Source organism: Callorhinus ursinus, unplaced genomic scaffold, assembly GCF_003265705.2.
Source record: "Callorhinus ursinus isolate GAN/ISIS: 27379988/994484 unplaced genomic scaffold, GSC_fseal_2.0 scaffold130, whole genome shotgun sequence".
Taxonomy (NCBI): domain Eukaryota; kingdom Metazoa; phylum Chordata; class Mammalia; order Carnivora; family Otariidae; genus Callorhinus; species Callorhinus ursinus.
The window spans coordinates 544375-560859 of NW_027397192.1; the positions used below are offsets into that span (position 1 = coordinate 544375).

General features: G+C 38.2%; 1 protein-coding gene across 1 annotated transcript; it reads left to right on the forward strand.

The window, feature by feature from the left end:
* Positions 1-346: 346 nt before the first annotated feature.
* Positions 347-16170, forward strand: LOC112813404 (zinc finger X-linked protein ZXDB). The gene has a single exon (XM_073890153.1). The coding sequence runs from the start codon at positions 1014-1016 to the stop codon at positions 3441-3443; it is 2430 nt and encodes an 809-aa protein (XP_073746254.1). The 5' UTR covers positions 347-1013; the 3' UTR covers positions 3444-16170.
* Positions 16171-16485: the final 315 nt, after the last annotated feature.

A 16485-nucleotide genomic window follows, 5' to 3' on the forward strand; every position in this document is an offset into this window, starting at 1 on the left:
ACCACACTGAAATGCAAGCCGGCACACCAGGACTATTGAACACGGTCATATGTGTATTTTTCTCAGCAGAGTCCATAACAGTGACTTAGGGCTTAATCTTATCACACTTAACTGGTACTCCTGTCCAGAGACCTCCATGTGCTGGAGAATCTAGAGTTAGCTAAGGAATGCTGTGGGACTGGACATGAAATTTACCATGGTGTAATGGCAAAGAGCTGGTTTAGGTTGTGCACCCTCTTAGAAGAACCCAGGGGTGGGGTGGGTTTTCCAGGATTCAATATAAATTGTTTCATCTTCCAGGCTTTGCACTTCTAGGCTGAACAGTGGTAATCTGTTTTGGCCCCACCTCTTACTCATTCTAATTTCTGTATCAGCAGGCAATAAATAAATAAATAAATAAAATTTTCCTGAGGACCTTGCTCAAGACAGTTCTGGATATGGAACTTGCCCAGGAAAAGAAAATCATTTTCAGCATAATTTGCTAGCATTATGGTAGTTTAATGTTGACACATAGTGTATTGTCCCAGGAATTTTCTCTCACTGGATTGATAAATCCAGCCAGGCAGCCATCCAGTAAACAATTTTTTACAAAAATCACCATGCTTACCACTGGGAGGGGGTGAGGGTGTTTATTTTGGTATATACAGTGATGTACAGATTTAAGTTGCATTTAGCAGATAGATTGCTAGGTATTCCAGCACCATTTACCAAGTGAACTTTCATTTCCCCATTATCTGGGAAGACGTCCTTGATTTCCTACAAATATTGAATGTAGAACTTATTTGTGCATACCAGGCTCTGCCTTTGGGCTTTCTATTCTGTCCCAGAGACCCAGTACCAGAATATTTAAATCACTGTGTCGTTAAACACGTTTTAATATCTGATAGGGCCAGTTTCTGCGCATTGCACATTTTTTTTTTTTCCCTTTCAGGAACGTGTTCAGGCCCGCGGCAGGGGGCGGGGTCGCGCCTCCTCCGTGGCTCTGGTTCCAGTGGAGCCTCACCGACGCGGAGATGGAAAGCCCGAGGCTGCTCCCGCCTCGAGGGACACGACAGAGCGGCGGTGCTGGCAGCCCCGCGGGCGCCAGCCGGTTCCACGGCGGCCCTGACCCGCGGGCTGGCCAGGTCCCCGCGCGCCGCCTCCTGCTGCTCCGGGGCCCCCAAGATGGCGGGCCCGGGAGGCGGCACGAGGAGGCCCGAGCGGCCTCACGGGGCCCGGGCCCGAGCCCGTTGGCGCCGAGGTCGGATCACGCTGGCGGCGGCGGCGGCGGCGACAGCGATGACTTCTTCCTGGTGTTGCTGGACCCGGCGGGTGGCGATGTGGAGACCACGGGCGCCGGCCAGGCCGCAGGGCCTGTATGGAGGGAGGAGGCCGAGTCGGTCCCACAGCTCCAGCAGGGTGAGAATGGCGCGAATCCCGCGGGCCGCCAGGCGCTAGGCCCCCGCTGCCTGTCCGCAGTCCCCGCCCCATCCCCGGCTGAAAACCCGATCCCCGCCCCAGGCCTGGGACCCGCCGCGGCCTTCACGGGCACCGTCACCATCCACAACCAAAACCTGCTGTTGCGCTTCGAGAACGGTGTCCTCACCCTGGCCACGCCCCCGCCGCCAGCCTGGGAGCCTGGGGTCGCGCCTGCCCCTCAGCCTGGGGGTCTGATGGCTCCGCAAGCGGGGGTCCCGCACGCCGCGCAGCCCAGCGACTGCCCGGAGCTGCCGCCCGACCTCCTGCTGGCGGAGCCGGCGGAACCGGCGCCCGCCCCCGCGCCTGAGGAGGAGGCAGAGGGCCGAGCCGCAGCCGAGAGTCCCCGCAGGCCGCTGGGCCCAGGCCCGGGCGTGGTGCTGTACCTGTGTCCCGAGGCGCAGTGCGGACAAACCTTCGCCAAGAAGCACCAGCTGAAGGTGCACCTGCTGACTCACAGCAGCAGCCAGGGCCAGCGGCCCTTCAAGTGCCCCCTGGGCGGCTGTGGCTGGACTTTCACCACCTCCTACAAGCTCAAGAGGCACCTGCAGTCGCACGACAAACTGCGGCCCTTTGGCTGCCCTGCGGAGGGCTGTGGCAAGAGCTTCACCACGGTGTATAACCTCAAGGCGCACATGAAGGGCCATGAGCAGGAGAACTCGTTCAAATGCGAGGTGTGCGAGGAGAGCTTCCCCACTCAGGCCAAACTCAGCGCCCACCAGCGCAGCCATTTCGAGCCTGAGAGGCCGTACCAGTGCGCGTTTTCTGGCTGCAAGAAGACGTTTATCACAGTGAGTGCCCTGTTTTCCCATAACCGTGCCCATTTCAGGGAACAGGAACTCTTTTCCTGCTCTTTTCCTGGCTGCAGCAAACAGTACGACAAGGCTTGTCGCCTGAAAATTCACCTGCGGAGCCACACCGGTGAGAGACCTTTCCTTTGTGACTTTGACGGCTGTGGCTGGAACTTCACCAGCATGTCCAAACTCTTAAGGCACAAAAGGAAGCACGAGGATGACCGGAGGTTCATGTGCCCTGTGGAAGGCTGTGGGAAATCTTTCACAAGGGCTGAGCATCTGAAAGGCCACAGCATAACCCACCTGGGCACAAAGCCTTTTGTGTGCCCTGTGGAAGGCTGCTGTGCCAGGTTCTCTGCTCGCAGTAGTCTCTACATTCACTCCAAGAAACACTTGCAGGACGTGGACACTTGGAAAAGCCGTTGCCCAGTCTCTACTTGTAATAAACTCTTCACATCCAAGCACAGCATGAAGACCCACATGACCAAAAGGCACAACCTCGGCCAGGATCTCTTAGCTCAGCTGGAAGCTGCGAATTCTCTTACGCCCAGCAGTGAACTTACCAGCCAGGGACAGAGTGATCTCAGTGATGCAGAGCTAGTGTCTCTCTTCTCTGATGTGCCTGGCAGTAGTTCTGCTGCAGTGTTGGACACAGCATTGGTGAACTCTGGAATCTTGACTATTGATGTGGCTTCTGTGAGTTCAACTCTGGCAGGGAGCCTCCCTGCTAATAATAATAATTCCTTAGGGCAGGCTGTGGACCCTCGGGCCTTGATGGCCACCAGTGACCTTCCTCAAAGTCTGGATACCTCTCTCTTTTTTGGAACGACAGCCTCTGGTTTTCAGCAGAGTCCCTTAGATATGGATGATGTCCCAAGTCTAAGTGTGGGGCCATTGGCATCTCTGGGCTCTTTGACTATGAAAAACTCAAGTCAAGAGCCCCAAGCTTTGACCCCCAGCAGTAAGCTAACAGTGGACACGGATGCTCTGACTCCTTCAAGCACCCTTTGTGAAAACAGTGTCTCAGAACTACTGCCGCCAACCAAAGCAGAATGGAATGTACATCCTGACTCTGACTTCTTTGGACAGGAGGAAGAAACCCAGTTTGGATTCTCCTCCAATCCAGCAGGAAACCATGGTTCTCAGAAAGAAACAGATCTTATCACAGTGACTGGCAGCTCATTTTTGGTATGAACTAACTATTAATTCCTTGCCACGTGGCTTATTCTTATGAATTACACTCAATTTTTAGGCTAGTCTGGACTAAATGTTTAATTTATAATCTTGACTCTGGAACTGTCAAGTTGTGTGACCCTGAGGAAGTCACTTAACCTATCTGAGCCTTAATTTCTTTATTTATAAAATGAGGTGGTTTCAGTAGATTATTTCTAAGGTCTTTTAACTCTGTATTTAATGATTTTGTGCTCTTTCTTGAAAATTTTAGGAAATCTTACCATGATTAACTATTGCATGTGCTTCTAATGTAATGAAAATGCATTGAGAGTTAATGATCAGAGAATGTGGAACTGGTGTTTAACTCTAAAATTTTAATGGAAATTTTACAGAATGTCAAAATATTTCTGAAATCTAGTGTTAGAGCTTAAAAAAAGAAAGCTAAAAATATGGGTTAGTTCTGCTTACCTCCTTATCTTTCTAGCTGCTGCTGCTGCTGCTGCTTCTGCTGCTGCTGCTGCTGCTGCTGCTGCTTCTTCTTTTTCTTCTTCTTCTTCTTCTTCTTCTTCTTCTTCTTCTTCTTCTTCTTCTTCTTCTTCTTCTTCTTCTTCTTCTTTTCATGGAAGGCTGTGTTGTGGAACGTGCCAGAGCTTTGATATGACTCAGACCCAGAAATACTGATTTGGTGGTGAATAAGTGGCCTTATATAAGTCATTTAGCATCAGTAAGCCTCAGTTTACTTGGTGCATTGTAGACTTATTTTTCTATCCTAGGAGTTAGTTTTGGGCATAGAATGTTATGTGTTTTGGCATGTTTTAGTGAATTTTTATCACCTCTCCTGCTCCTCTCATTCCTTCCTCAAAGAGGAGAAATCAGTATAATTAAATATGACATTTGTGCAGGCAAAAAGGTTTATGAACGTTAAGAAGCAGGAAGGGAATATCTTTCTTCCACAAATTAAGAAGGATTTTTCTCCATACAATTCGTCTGTAACATTGCCCCCAGATCCATCAGTCCGAATTATATTGTCTTTGCTCTGCATTCAAAGCCAGCCCATAGAGTGAATATATAGAGCCTGTGATTCCAAGAAAATCTGAGAACGGATCAGAGTGACATTTTCACCCTCTGTGTCCCAGAGAGCTCATTACTTGCCTTCTCCCTGAGTTGGAATGAGAGGTTTCATTTGCATTTTGAGTAAATATTGTTTGTCTTACATGAATATAGCATTTTATAGTTTATGTAGCACTTTCACAACTTATATTTGAGCCTCACAGTATTGTGAGATAGTTGTGGCAAAGTTTTAACTATAACTTATATTAAAAACTAAAATTTACCTAACTCACATTATAAATGAATTTTATATTTATTATATATATACATATATATATCAATTTCCATTTTATTCTTCTGAGTTTCATGATTGCTTTTGTTTATAACCACTTTTTCTGTTCCACTGTAATTGATGTTTTTTCCCTTCTGCCTGCTCTGCTCTTTCTCCAACCAGTTCTCTAACTTGTGCGTATCAATGTCATGATCTCTTCTTTTTAAATTTTAATTAGGTCATTTTCATGGTCACCATCTCTCAGCCATTCCCATCATGGCCCATTTTTTAGTCACAGTATTTACTGCAAGTCTGAGTATGCAGTACAAAATTATTTTCTGGATTTAGATGTCAGTGTGTTTCCATATAAATAAAATGATAATGGGGATATTTTTATGTAAGGTTTTCATAAGACATGTTCTTTTACTTTTCTAATTTTTTTCACCATGTTGTTCTGCTAGCAAACACTCTTAGTTGCTCTGAAACATTCTAACCCATTACTGCTTGCATGTAGATGTTTGTGGATGACAGAGCACTTTAGTAGTGCACTTTATAATTTGCCACTTTGAAATGCAACTGTACTATCTGGTTTTTAAATTGGTTGTGCTCATTCAGTGAAAAAGCAAGAGGTATATACATAAATTTGTAACTCAAAAGAGTGGTCAGAGTATGATTGTTTCTAACCATTTAACAGTTCTCTCTCAGCACTTTGGAAAAATTTTAAGCCCATTTTGGAAATGTGTTGTCATTAGTTAAGTCCTCTTAAATAGATTTTTTTTTCTTTTCCTACAGATAGGAATATGAGGCCTGAGGTAAACATGCAGGTTATAGGCATCTGTTAATATATATAACCATAAATTATTTCACTTTGTTTCTTTAATCCCTCAATCTTCTGCCCTACCATTAGAGCTATTATATTCTGTGGAATTTTCCTTTTTTTAAAAGATTTTATTTATTTGAGAGAGAACAAGTAGTGGGGAGGGGCAGAGGGAGAGAGAGAGAAAAAAACAAGAGAGAGAGAGGGAGAGGAGCAGACTTCCTGCTGAGCAGGAAGCCCAACACCAGGCTCCATCCCAGGACCTGGAGATCATGACCTGAGCTGAAGGCAGATGCTTAACCCACTGAGCCACCAGGAGCCCCTATGTGGAATTTTCAATGGACAAATTTTACTTCTTGAAGCTAAAATATCTTGTAATTTTTTGTGGTCTCACAGTTTCTTTCAATCAATTTGTTCAAAAAATTTCTTTTTCAATACCATTTTCCCAGTATGATGGTGGAAATGGCGTGACATTATAGTCAGAAGTGACTACAAACATAATGGCTACATTTCTGTTAGTGTTGGCTTAAATATGCCATTTTAAAAAAAATAATGGGACATGACTCAATGTTTTCTCATTTGCCTCACAATGCCTCTTAAATCCTTGGTTTATGAAGATTTTGCCAATTGTAAACAGTAACAAAATGCTTTGCAGAAAGGTTTGCATCCAGGGAACTCTGTTGAACATATTCATCATGAGTTAAAATGTTAATCTTTTTTTTACCATTATTTCATTATAGTATTGCATAATTCAAAGTCTTTAGTAGAAGTGAAACTTGATAGAATATGAGGATCACTTTTCTTTGTGGATTAAAAGAAGACTTGGTATAACAGGGTATTCATGACTATTCTTTGATTCCAGATAAAACATTGATTAACTCCCTTTTTGGGAATACTCATAATCCCTTAGTAATTATTGATACCAAACAGATACACTTGATGATAATCTAGATGTAATTCACTCAAAATATGTGCTAATTAAAATATAAGGCTGAACTGAAATTTGTGTATATATTGCTTTTGAACAAAAGATTTTCTTGGCAATTAAAAAAAAATGTGTTGGGGACTTAGAGAACAGATTATCTAAACTCTTTGTCAGAACACAACGACATCTAAGAGCAAAACACATACTACAAATGAATTTTTATATTTGTCAGATCTGGGCCTTTGGTAACAGTTAAGCTATGAACCTCACAGTATATTTCAAGTTAATTTACTGACTACATAAAAAATACAAGGTAGAGTACTAGGAATATAGATAAGAGTAGTAAAATGTAAGCCATATCTCAATTTTGGAAAGGACATAGGAATTCACATATTAAATATTTCACAACTAAACAATACCAGGACACATGATTTCAGACACCAAGTTAATGGCTTGGAGGAAAAGGAGGGGCAGTATCTATGCTTTAATGGATGGTTAGATTTAGTTATGTTGAAAAGAGAGTAGATGAATTCTAGCCAGGGAGAAAAGCACAAGAAAGATTTGAAATGGAATAGGCCACACAACACTGGGAAAGACAATCTAGTTCAGGGCTCATGTTTGGTAAGTTCTGGGTGTTAGGGTTAGACTGCCAGTATGGAGCCTAACTCTAAAGAGCTATGAAGATCAGTCATAGTGGATAGGACTTTATTATGGGCATGGTTAAGACCCAGTGAAGATATTTAAGAAAGGAAATCAAGTGATAAATAAATAGAAAGTTTAATATAGTAGAAATATATAATGTAGATTTGATGGGGGGGAGATAAAATCATTTAGGAGTCTATTGTAAAATAATTTCAGGGTGCTGTGATGAGGACCTGAAGAGAAATCATGACAGGAAGTGAGATTAATTACAGATATTCCCAAATTGAGGAAAAAATATAACTTGGTGACTCATTGAATATATGAGACACCCATCAGAAAAAGAAAGCAAGATGGGGTGCTTGGGTGTCTCAGTTGGTTAACTGACTGACTCTTGATTTTGTTCAGGTCATGATCTCAGTGTCATGAGATGGAGCCCCACGTCAGGTTCCATGTGCTCAGCAGGGAGTCTGCTGGAGATTTTCTCTCTCCCTCTCCATCTACCCTCCTCCCTGCTTGCACTCTCTCACTCTCTAAAATAAATAAATCTTAGAAAGCAAGATCAGAAATGACTAGGGATTTCTTGGAGACTGTAAAAAATTACATTTCATTATCATGAACAAGAAGGGTATTGAAATCTTTTCAGGAGTATCTATGGAAAGATGATTAAGGCATGTTTAATTCATTAGGAAGTGATAAATTATAGTTACCTACTCTACTGTAAACTATACATATTGTGGATTATACCATAATCTCTTCCCTACTTTGGATATTCCACAGATGCTTTATGGTATTTAGTAATATAATAAATCATTTCTCTATAATTTGGGAGATGCTGTTTAGTCATCCATATCAATATTTCCTCAATATAAACCTTGTTAGATTAAGTTTTACCTGCATTTTTCTCAGACTGGAAGAGACAGGACTAGGATTGTCTAAAACTAACTTCCATGTGATCTTTGGGGCTCTTTCCTAATAACCCCCTATGTCATTGACTCATACGGTATGAGAACTCAGTCACAGGATAACATCCTCTATTATCCCAAAATATTTTGTCCTTTTTATTGTTACCCTTACCACTATTGGTGATAACTCAGAAGGAATGGAGTCCAAAGAAAAAGTGATATTAAGTAAGTTATATTTTAAAATATTTCCATCATAAAATAGTTTCCTATCACATTGTTCGCATTTTGTTGGATTTCTTTCTTCCATGTTTTTTGTTTTCAACATAAGCAAATATTAATAAAGGTGAATAAGGAGAGAATGAATAAGACATTTAAAAACTAGTTGAAATAATCCTAACCGTGGAGGGTAGTCAGTGATTCTTAAGACCACTAGTAAGATGTGAATCCCTTGGGAATATCTCTTGTTACTACCTTATTAAGCAGCTGACAATTACTGAGTCCTTACTCTGTGTGAAACACTATAAATTATAACACAAAAGTATATTTAATCAGTTCACTTAAACAAGTACTTTTGAGCACATATTTGAAAGTTCTGTCTTTGTGCTCATACACATTAAGATATAGACAAAGAAATCATTAGGTAATCAAAATAATATATAATCAAGTTCTAAATGTTTACATTTTGGAATAATACAGATTTAAATAGAATAGCAGTTGCCATTCTCAGAATGTGAATTATAGCAATGAGGAAAAACTCAAAGCACATATCATCAAAAAGTGTTTCAAAAAATTTGAAGAATCTAAAATTTAATCTGGGATGCAGCAATTAGGGTAAACTATCCTAAATTAAAATTTGCACAGAACTTTGAATGGTAGTTTAAATAATCACAGCAAAATCCTTTGGGAAATAAATTTTAAATTTTGCTTATGTTATTCTAGATTAGAATTCTGGATATAGTCAGTGTTCATCAATGTACACATACACATATCTGAAAGTGATATCTTGAAATTGTATATTTTCAAATGAATTAGCATGCAAATAAATGGCATTAAGCTAAATAAAATTTCCTCATATTAGACGCAAAAGAAAACTTAATTTTCTGAAAAAAAACACAGACTTTAATTAGAAAGTAATTATTTCATGCAAGTACACTAGTTGAAAAGAAGGGTATTTAAATTTAATGTGATATTTAGGACTGAGAACTGGAATTCTGCATGGAGAATCCTGAGAATTCACCAATCATGTGGTAAGTGCCAGGGTAATCATCAAGCAAGCATTTAAGATTCTGAATTAAATATAGGTAGCTTAATACATTTGGAAAGGGGAACAAAGTGCACCATGGCAAAATAAAACTCTAGTGACAAGCAACAGTTTTCAAGATGCAAAATAACTACAAATGGTAGCAAAAACAAAGACATTTCAACTCTTCAAGCATTCTAATTTTGGGATAAAACCAAGAAATTATTAATCTTTATCAGGACCTATTTCCCTTTCCTGTTTATGTTGCAGTCAGTGTGAGACTACATTACACTGGATGTGGAAGAAAGTAGCTGGTCACATGTCTGTTTATGAGGAAATCAGCCAAAATAGAGAGCTGAAATGGAAATTCCACAGGCAATGACTCAGTTAATAGAGCAGCAGTTTATTCTAGGCTAGTTCCAATTTTAGATTATGTGCTACTGGACGGAGTGAGTACTTTTTTCCTCTCAATTCATGTTGGCATTCTAGTTAATACTATATTTAGCACTTGGTGTTTCTAAGAAATTTAATATTTTTCCCTGTAAAATTACCTTATGTTCCTGTACTTCTTAGAGCTAATTATTATTTTATTTTTAATTATCAATAGTATCAATAAAAATTGTATCAGATGCCATGACATAAGAGAAAAAGATGTCATAGATTTTTTTATTGTCTCACTTTTCAAAGTGTTGATTAAGTAAAACTTATTTTTCTCTTTTTGTTATTAGAGGACTCACTTTCCCACTTGGGTATGTCACTGTTGTTTATGTAATCTTGCTGATTAATCTTACGTATTTTAGAGCATGTTATAGTCCATTTTTAGAAGACTGTCTACAACACTGAGTTTTTAGATGAGACCCTAAAAATTTGGTTGACTTATATTTTATTCAATTTTTATAGTAGGCATTGGATAGTCCTTTTCACTGCTTAAATCTACTGAGTATTGTAAAAACTCACTGCTCACAGGATTTTTTTGCAAAGTGACCCTGATTGTCCTTCAAGACTTCAGATCTCTTTGGGGACAAAAAGTCCTCAAAGATAAAGTGGTACCTGGATTTACAAAAAATCATTGAGGATTCTTCCAAAAAATGGAAATAAAATAAAATTGAAACAACAGAGAAAGAAGTTAATTTTGTTTTATAGCCAAGTGTTTGGTTTTTCCTAAGTGTCTTTGGTTGACAACATCTGGATAAAAGCACAATGGCAATTTTGAAACACGCCTAGTATTTTCCAATTACAGTTAGTAATATAAAAATTTCAAATAGATGTTATTACAACATTGGTCATCTATCTAATACCATCTGGCTTTCAGAAGTTTCATGAAGATAGTAAAAAGTAAAAAGTTTTCCAAATTTAGGCCTATGAAATGCCAAAATGTGCTCAAAATAGATGTCATTGATCATTTAAAATGGCAGATAATTTGGTAGTTGGTGTTTTTAACTATTTCTACTTCAAATATCCTTTAAAGTAGATTCTTAGTTTTTAGGGTGTTCAGTTTTGTAAATTTTTCTTATATATTTTGAATACTAACCCTTTATCAGATACATCATTTGCAAATATCTTCTCCCATGCCGTAGGTTGCATTTTAGTTTTGTTATTTCCTTTGCTGTGCAGAAGCTTTTAATTTTGATGAAGTCCCACTAGTTTATATTTACTTTTGCTTCCCTTGCCTTAGGGAAACCTAGAAAGAAGTTGCTATTGACTATGTTAAAGAAGTTATTGCCTGTGTTCTCTTCTAAGATTTTTATGGTTTAAGGTCTCACATTTAGATTTTAATCGATTTTTAGTTTATCTTTGTGATGGTGTAAGAAAGTGGCCCAGTTTCATTCTTTTGTATGTTGCTGTCCAGGTTTCCCAACACCAAATATTTGAGGAAACTTTTTCCCACTGGATATTCTTCGCTGATTTGTTGAAGATTAATTGACCATGCAGTTGTGGGTTCATTTCTGGATTTTCTATTCTATTCCATTGATATATATGTCTGTTTTTGTGCCAGTACCATACAATTTTGAGTACTGTGGCTTTGTAGTATAATTTGAAGTCCAGAATTGTGATGCCTCCAGCTTTTCTTTTTCTTTTTCAAGGTTGCTTTGGCTACTTGAGGTCTTTTGTGGTTTCATACAAATTTGGGATGGTTTGTTATAGGTCTGTGAAAAATGCTGTTGGTATTTTGATAGGGATTACATTAAATGTGTAGATTGCCTTGGATAGTATAGACATTTTAACAAAGTTTGTTCTTCCAATCCATGAGCATGGAATGTCTTTCCATTTCTATCCTTCATCTTCAGTTTCTTTCATCAGTGTTTTATAATTTTTCCCTCACTGGAAAATAATTTTCAGAGTACAGGTCTTCCACCTCTTTGGTTAGGTTTATTCTTAGGTATCTTATTGTTTTTGGTGTGATTGTAAATGGGATTGATTCCTTAATTTCTCTTTCTGCTGCTTCATTATTGGTATATAGAAGTGCAACAGATTTCTGTATGTTGATTTTGCATCCTGCAACCTTACTGAATTTGTTTATCAGTTCTACCAGTTGTTTTTTTTTGTTTTGTTTTGTTTTTTGTTTTTTTTTGTTGTTGTTGGAATCTTTCAGGTTTTCTATATAGAGTGTCATGTCATTTGCAAATAGGAAAAGTTTTACTTCTTCCTTGCCAACTTGGATGCCTTTTATTTCTTTTTGTTGTCTGATTGCTGAGGCTAGGCCTTACAGTACTATGTTAAATAAAAGTAGTGAGGGTGGACATCCTTATCTTGTTCCTGACTATAGGGGAAACACTCAGTTTTTCCCCACTGAGGATGATATTAGCCATGGGTTTTCCATGGCTCTTATTATGTTGAGGTATGTGCCCTCTAATCCCACTGTGATGAGGGTTTTTAACATGAATGGATGTTAAACTTTGTCAAATACTTTTTCTGCATCTATTGAAATGATCATATGGTTCTTATCCTTTCCTTTATTAATGTATGTATCATGTTGATTGATTTGTGAATATTGAATTTGCAGACCAGGAATAAATCCCACTTCATTGTGATGAATGATTTTTTTAATGTGTTGTTGGATTCAGTTTGCTAGTATGTTATTGATAATTTTTGCATCTATGTTCATCTGGGATATTGGCCTGTTCTTTTTTTAGTGTTGTGTTTATCTAGTTTTGGTTTCAGGGTAATGCTGGCCTCATAGAATGAATTTGTAAGTTTCCCTTCCTTTTCAGTTTTTTGGAATAGTTTGAGAAGAATAGGTATTAACTCTTCTTTAAATGTTTGGTATAATTCACCTGTGAAGCCATCTGGCCCTGGACTTTTGTTTGTTGCAAGGTTTTTTGTTTTGTTTTGTTTTTATTACAGATACAATTTTGTTGCCAGTTATAGGTCTGTTCAAGTTTTCTATTTCTTTCTGTTTCAGTTTTGGTAGTTTATATGTTTCTAGGAATTTATCAATTTCTTCCAGGTAGTCCAGTTTGTTATCATAATATTCTCTTATAATTGTTTGTATTTCTGTGGTGTTGGTTATTTCTCATCTCTCATTTGTGATTTTATCTGAATCCTTTCTCTTTTCTTTTTGATAAATCTGGGTAGAGGCTTATCAATTTTATTAATTTTTTCAAAAAACTAGCTCCTAGTTCCATTGATCTGTTCTGTTAGTTTTTTTTCTTGTCTATGTCATTTATTTCTGCTTTAATCTTTATTTTTTACTTCCTTCTGCTGGTTTTAGCTTTTGTTTGTTGTTCTTTTTCCAATTCCCTTAGGTGTAAGTGTAGGTTGTTCATTTGAGATTTTTCTTGTATCTTAAGTTAGGCCTGTATTACTATATACTTCCCTCTTAGGACCACCTTTGCTGCATCCCAAAGGTTTTGGGCCATTGTATTTTCATTTTCATTTGTTTCTTTGTACTTTTTTTTATTACTTCTTTGACTTTCTGGTTGACCCATTCATTGTTGAGTAGCATGTTCTTTAACCTCCATATATTTGTGCTCTTTCCAATCTTTTTCTTGTGGTTGACTTCTAGTTTCATAGCTTTATGGTTAGAAGAGATGTGTGGTATGATTTTCTTGAATTTGTTGAGGCTTGTTTTGTAGGCTACTATGTGACCTATTCTGGAGAATGTTCCATGTGCACTTGAAAAGAATGTGTATTCTGCTGCTTTAGGATGGCATGTTCTGAATATATCTGCTAAATCCATCTGGTCCAGTGTGCCATTCAAAGCTATTGTTTCCTTCTTGATTTTCTGTTTAAATGATCTGTCCATTGATGTAAGTGGGGTGTTAAAGTCCCCTGTTATCATTGTATAATTATCAATTAGATACTTTATGTTTGTTATAACTGTTTTATGTATTTTGGTGCTCCTATGTAGGGTGCGTAAATATTTACAATTGTTATATCTTCTTGTTGGAATATCCCCTTTATTATTATATAGTGTTCTTTTTTGTCTCTTCTCACAATCTTTGTTTTAAGATCTACTTTCTTTGACCCAAGAAGATGGTGGTGGAATAGAATCCTAGACTCACCTGGTCCCAATAATACAACTAGATTACTATCAGTCATCCTAAATACCCTAGAAATCAATCTGAAGCCTAACAGAACAACCACAGGGAGAGAAGAGGCCATATCAAAGAAGGTAGAAAGTTTGGAGACATGGTTTAGTTGAGAAAAGGATTGTGGATGCTGCAAAGAGGAGGGAGCTGTGGTCACAATGAAGCGTGAGAGAATGAGGAGGGAGCACACAGGGGAATGCACAAGGAGAACATTTCCCCATAGCCATTGGCTGGGAAAATGAGAGGGGCTGAATTTTGTGAGTTCTTGCACCCAGTGAGGCTTAAATCCCGGAAACAGTCCTATAGAATGCAGAAAGATATTTGCAAATGACAAATCCAAGAAAGGACTAGTCTCTACAACATATAAAGAATTTAGAAAACTCAACACCCAAAACAACAAATAACCCAATTAAGAAATGGGCAGAAGACATCAACAGATATTTCTCCAAAGACGACATACAGATGGCCAACAGACACAAGAAAAGATGCTCAATGCCCCTTATCATCAGGGAAATGCAAATCAAAACTGCAAGAACATATCACCTCACACCTGCCAAAATGGCTAAAATCAACAGCACAAGAAACAACCAATGTTGGTGAGGAAGTGGAGAAAGGGAAACCCTCTTGCAATGTTGGTGGGAATGCAAACTGGTGTAGCCACTGTGGTAAATAGTATGGAGGTTCCTCAAAAAGTTAACAATAGAACTACCCTATAATCCAGTAACTGCACTGCTTGGAATTTTCCTCAAAGAATACAAAAATACTAATTCAAAGGGATATATGCACCCCAATATTTATAGCAACATTATCTCCAATAGCCAAATTATGGGAACAGCCCAAGTGTCCATGGAATGATGAATGGATAAAGATGTGGTATATATATATATGATGGAATATTACTCGGCCATATAAAAAATGAAATTTTGCCATTTGCAAGTACATGATGAAGCTAGAAATTGTTATGCTAAGTGAAATAAGTCAGTCAGAGAAAGACAAATACCATATGATTTCACTGATATGTGGCAATTAAGAAACAAAACAAATGAGCAAAGGGACAAAAAGAGAGAGACAAACAAAGAAACATACTCTTAACCTTAGAAAGCAAATTGATGGTGACCAGATGGGAGGTGGGTGGGGAGATAGGTTCAATAGGTGATCAGGATTAAAGAGTGCACTTGTGATGATCACAGAATGTTGTATGGAAGTGTTGAATCTCTATATTGTACACCTGAAACTAATATTACATTGTATGTTAACTAACTGGAATTCAAATAAAAACTTAAAAAATAAAGTCTACTTTGTTTGATATAAGTTTGCTACTCAGCTTTCTTTTAACATCCATTTGCATGACAGGTGTTTCTCCATCCCCTCACTTTCAATCTGCAGGTGTCTTTAGGTCTGAAACGAGTTGTAGGCAGCATAGAGATGAGTCTTTTTTTTTTTTAATCCATTCTGTCACCCTATTTTCTTTTTTAAAAAAAGATTTTACTTATTTATTTGACTGAGAGAGTACATAGGCAGGGAGAGTGGCAGGCAGAGGCAGAGAGAGAAGCAGGCTCCCCGCAGAGCAGGGGAGCCCGATGCGGGACTGGATCCCAAGATCCCGGGATCATGACCCGAGCTGAAGGCAGTTGCCTAACCAACTGGAGCCACCCAGGCGCCCTCATCCTATATTCTTTGACTGGAGCATTTAATCCATTTACATTCAAAGTAATTATTGAAAAATATGTATTTATTTTATCATTTTAGTTTTTTGTGCTCGTTTCTGAAGATTTTTTCTGATCCTTTCTTATTTTTCTTTCACTGCTGATTTTCTTTAGTGATGTATTTGGATTTCTTTCTCTCTTTTCTTTGCACATTTATTAGTGGGTTGTGATATATTGTTACCATTAGGTTTGTATATAACCTCTTCTGCATATAGCAGTCTACACTAAGTTGCTGATCTTTTAAATTTGCTGGTTCATGTGATTTATGTAAATCTTCGGCAAAAAAAAAGACTGATAATGTTGTTTTATAAAAATATCCATGTCTTCTGGGTTATCAAGTTTAAGTATAATACAGTAATGCAATTTTATTCTACTTGAGTGTGTTCTTCTTGAGCTTATGTAGATTTACTGATTAGATAAGCTGGCATCATATCTATTAGATGTTTAATATTATTTATGTAACTGTGCATTTATACAAAATTGTCTCATTATTCTGAAAACTTTATTCAACAGTAATTATGCTTTATAATATGTTAACTTATTTTTAAACATAAGCCTCACCTGTATATATATTTATATACCACATCTTTTTACCCACTTATCTATTGATGAATACTAGGATTTCTTCCAAATTTGGGCTATTGTAAATAATACTGCAATAAACATAAGAGTACATATATCTTTTTGAATTTGTGTTTTTATTGTCTTTGGGTAAATACCCAGTACTGGATATGCGGTAGTTCTATTTTTAATTTTTTGAAGAACTTCCAATCTGTTTTCCACAATTATTGCACTAATTTGCATTCCCACCAACAGTGCACAAGGCTTCTTTTCTCAACACATCCTCATCAACATTTAGTTCTTGCATTTCTTATTTTAGCCATTCTGACAGGTGTCAAATGATATCTCATTGTGGTTTTGATTTGCATTTCCTCATTAGTGATGGTGAGTATCTTTTCATGTGTCTGATGGGCATTT

Bases quoted from the DNA above. Each gene is read 5' to 3' on its own strand.
- LOC112813404 (XM_073890153.1), top strand. From the start codon at position 1,014: ATGGAAAGCCCGAGGCTGCTCCCGCCTCGAGGGACACGACAGAGCGGC.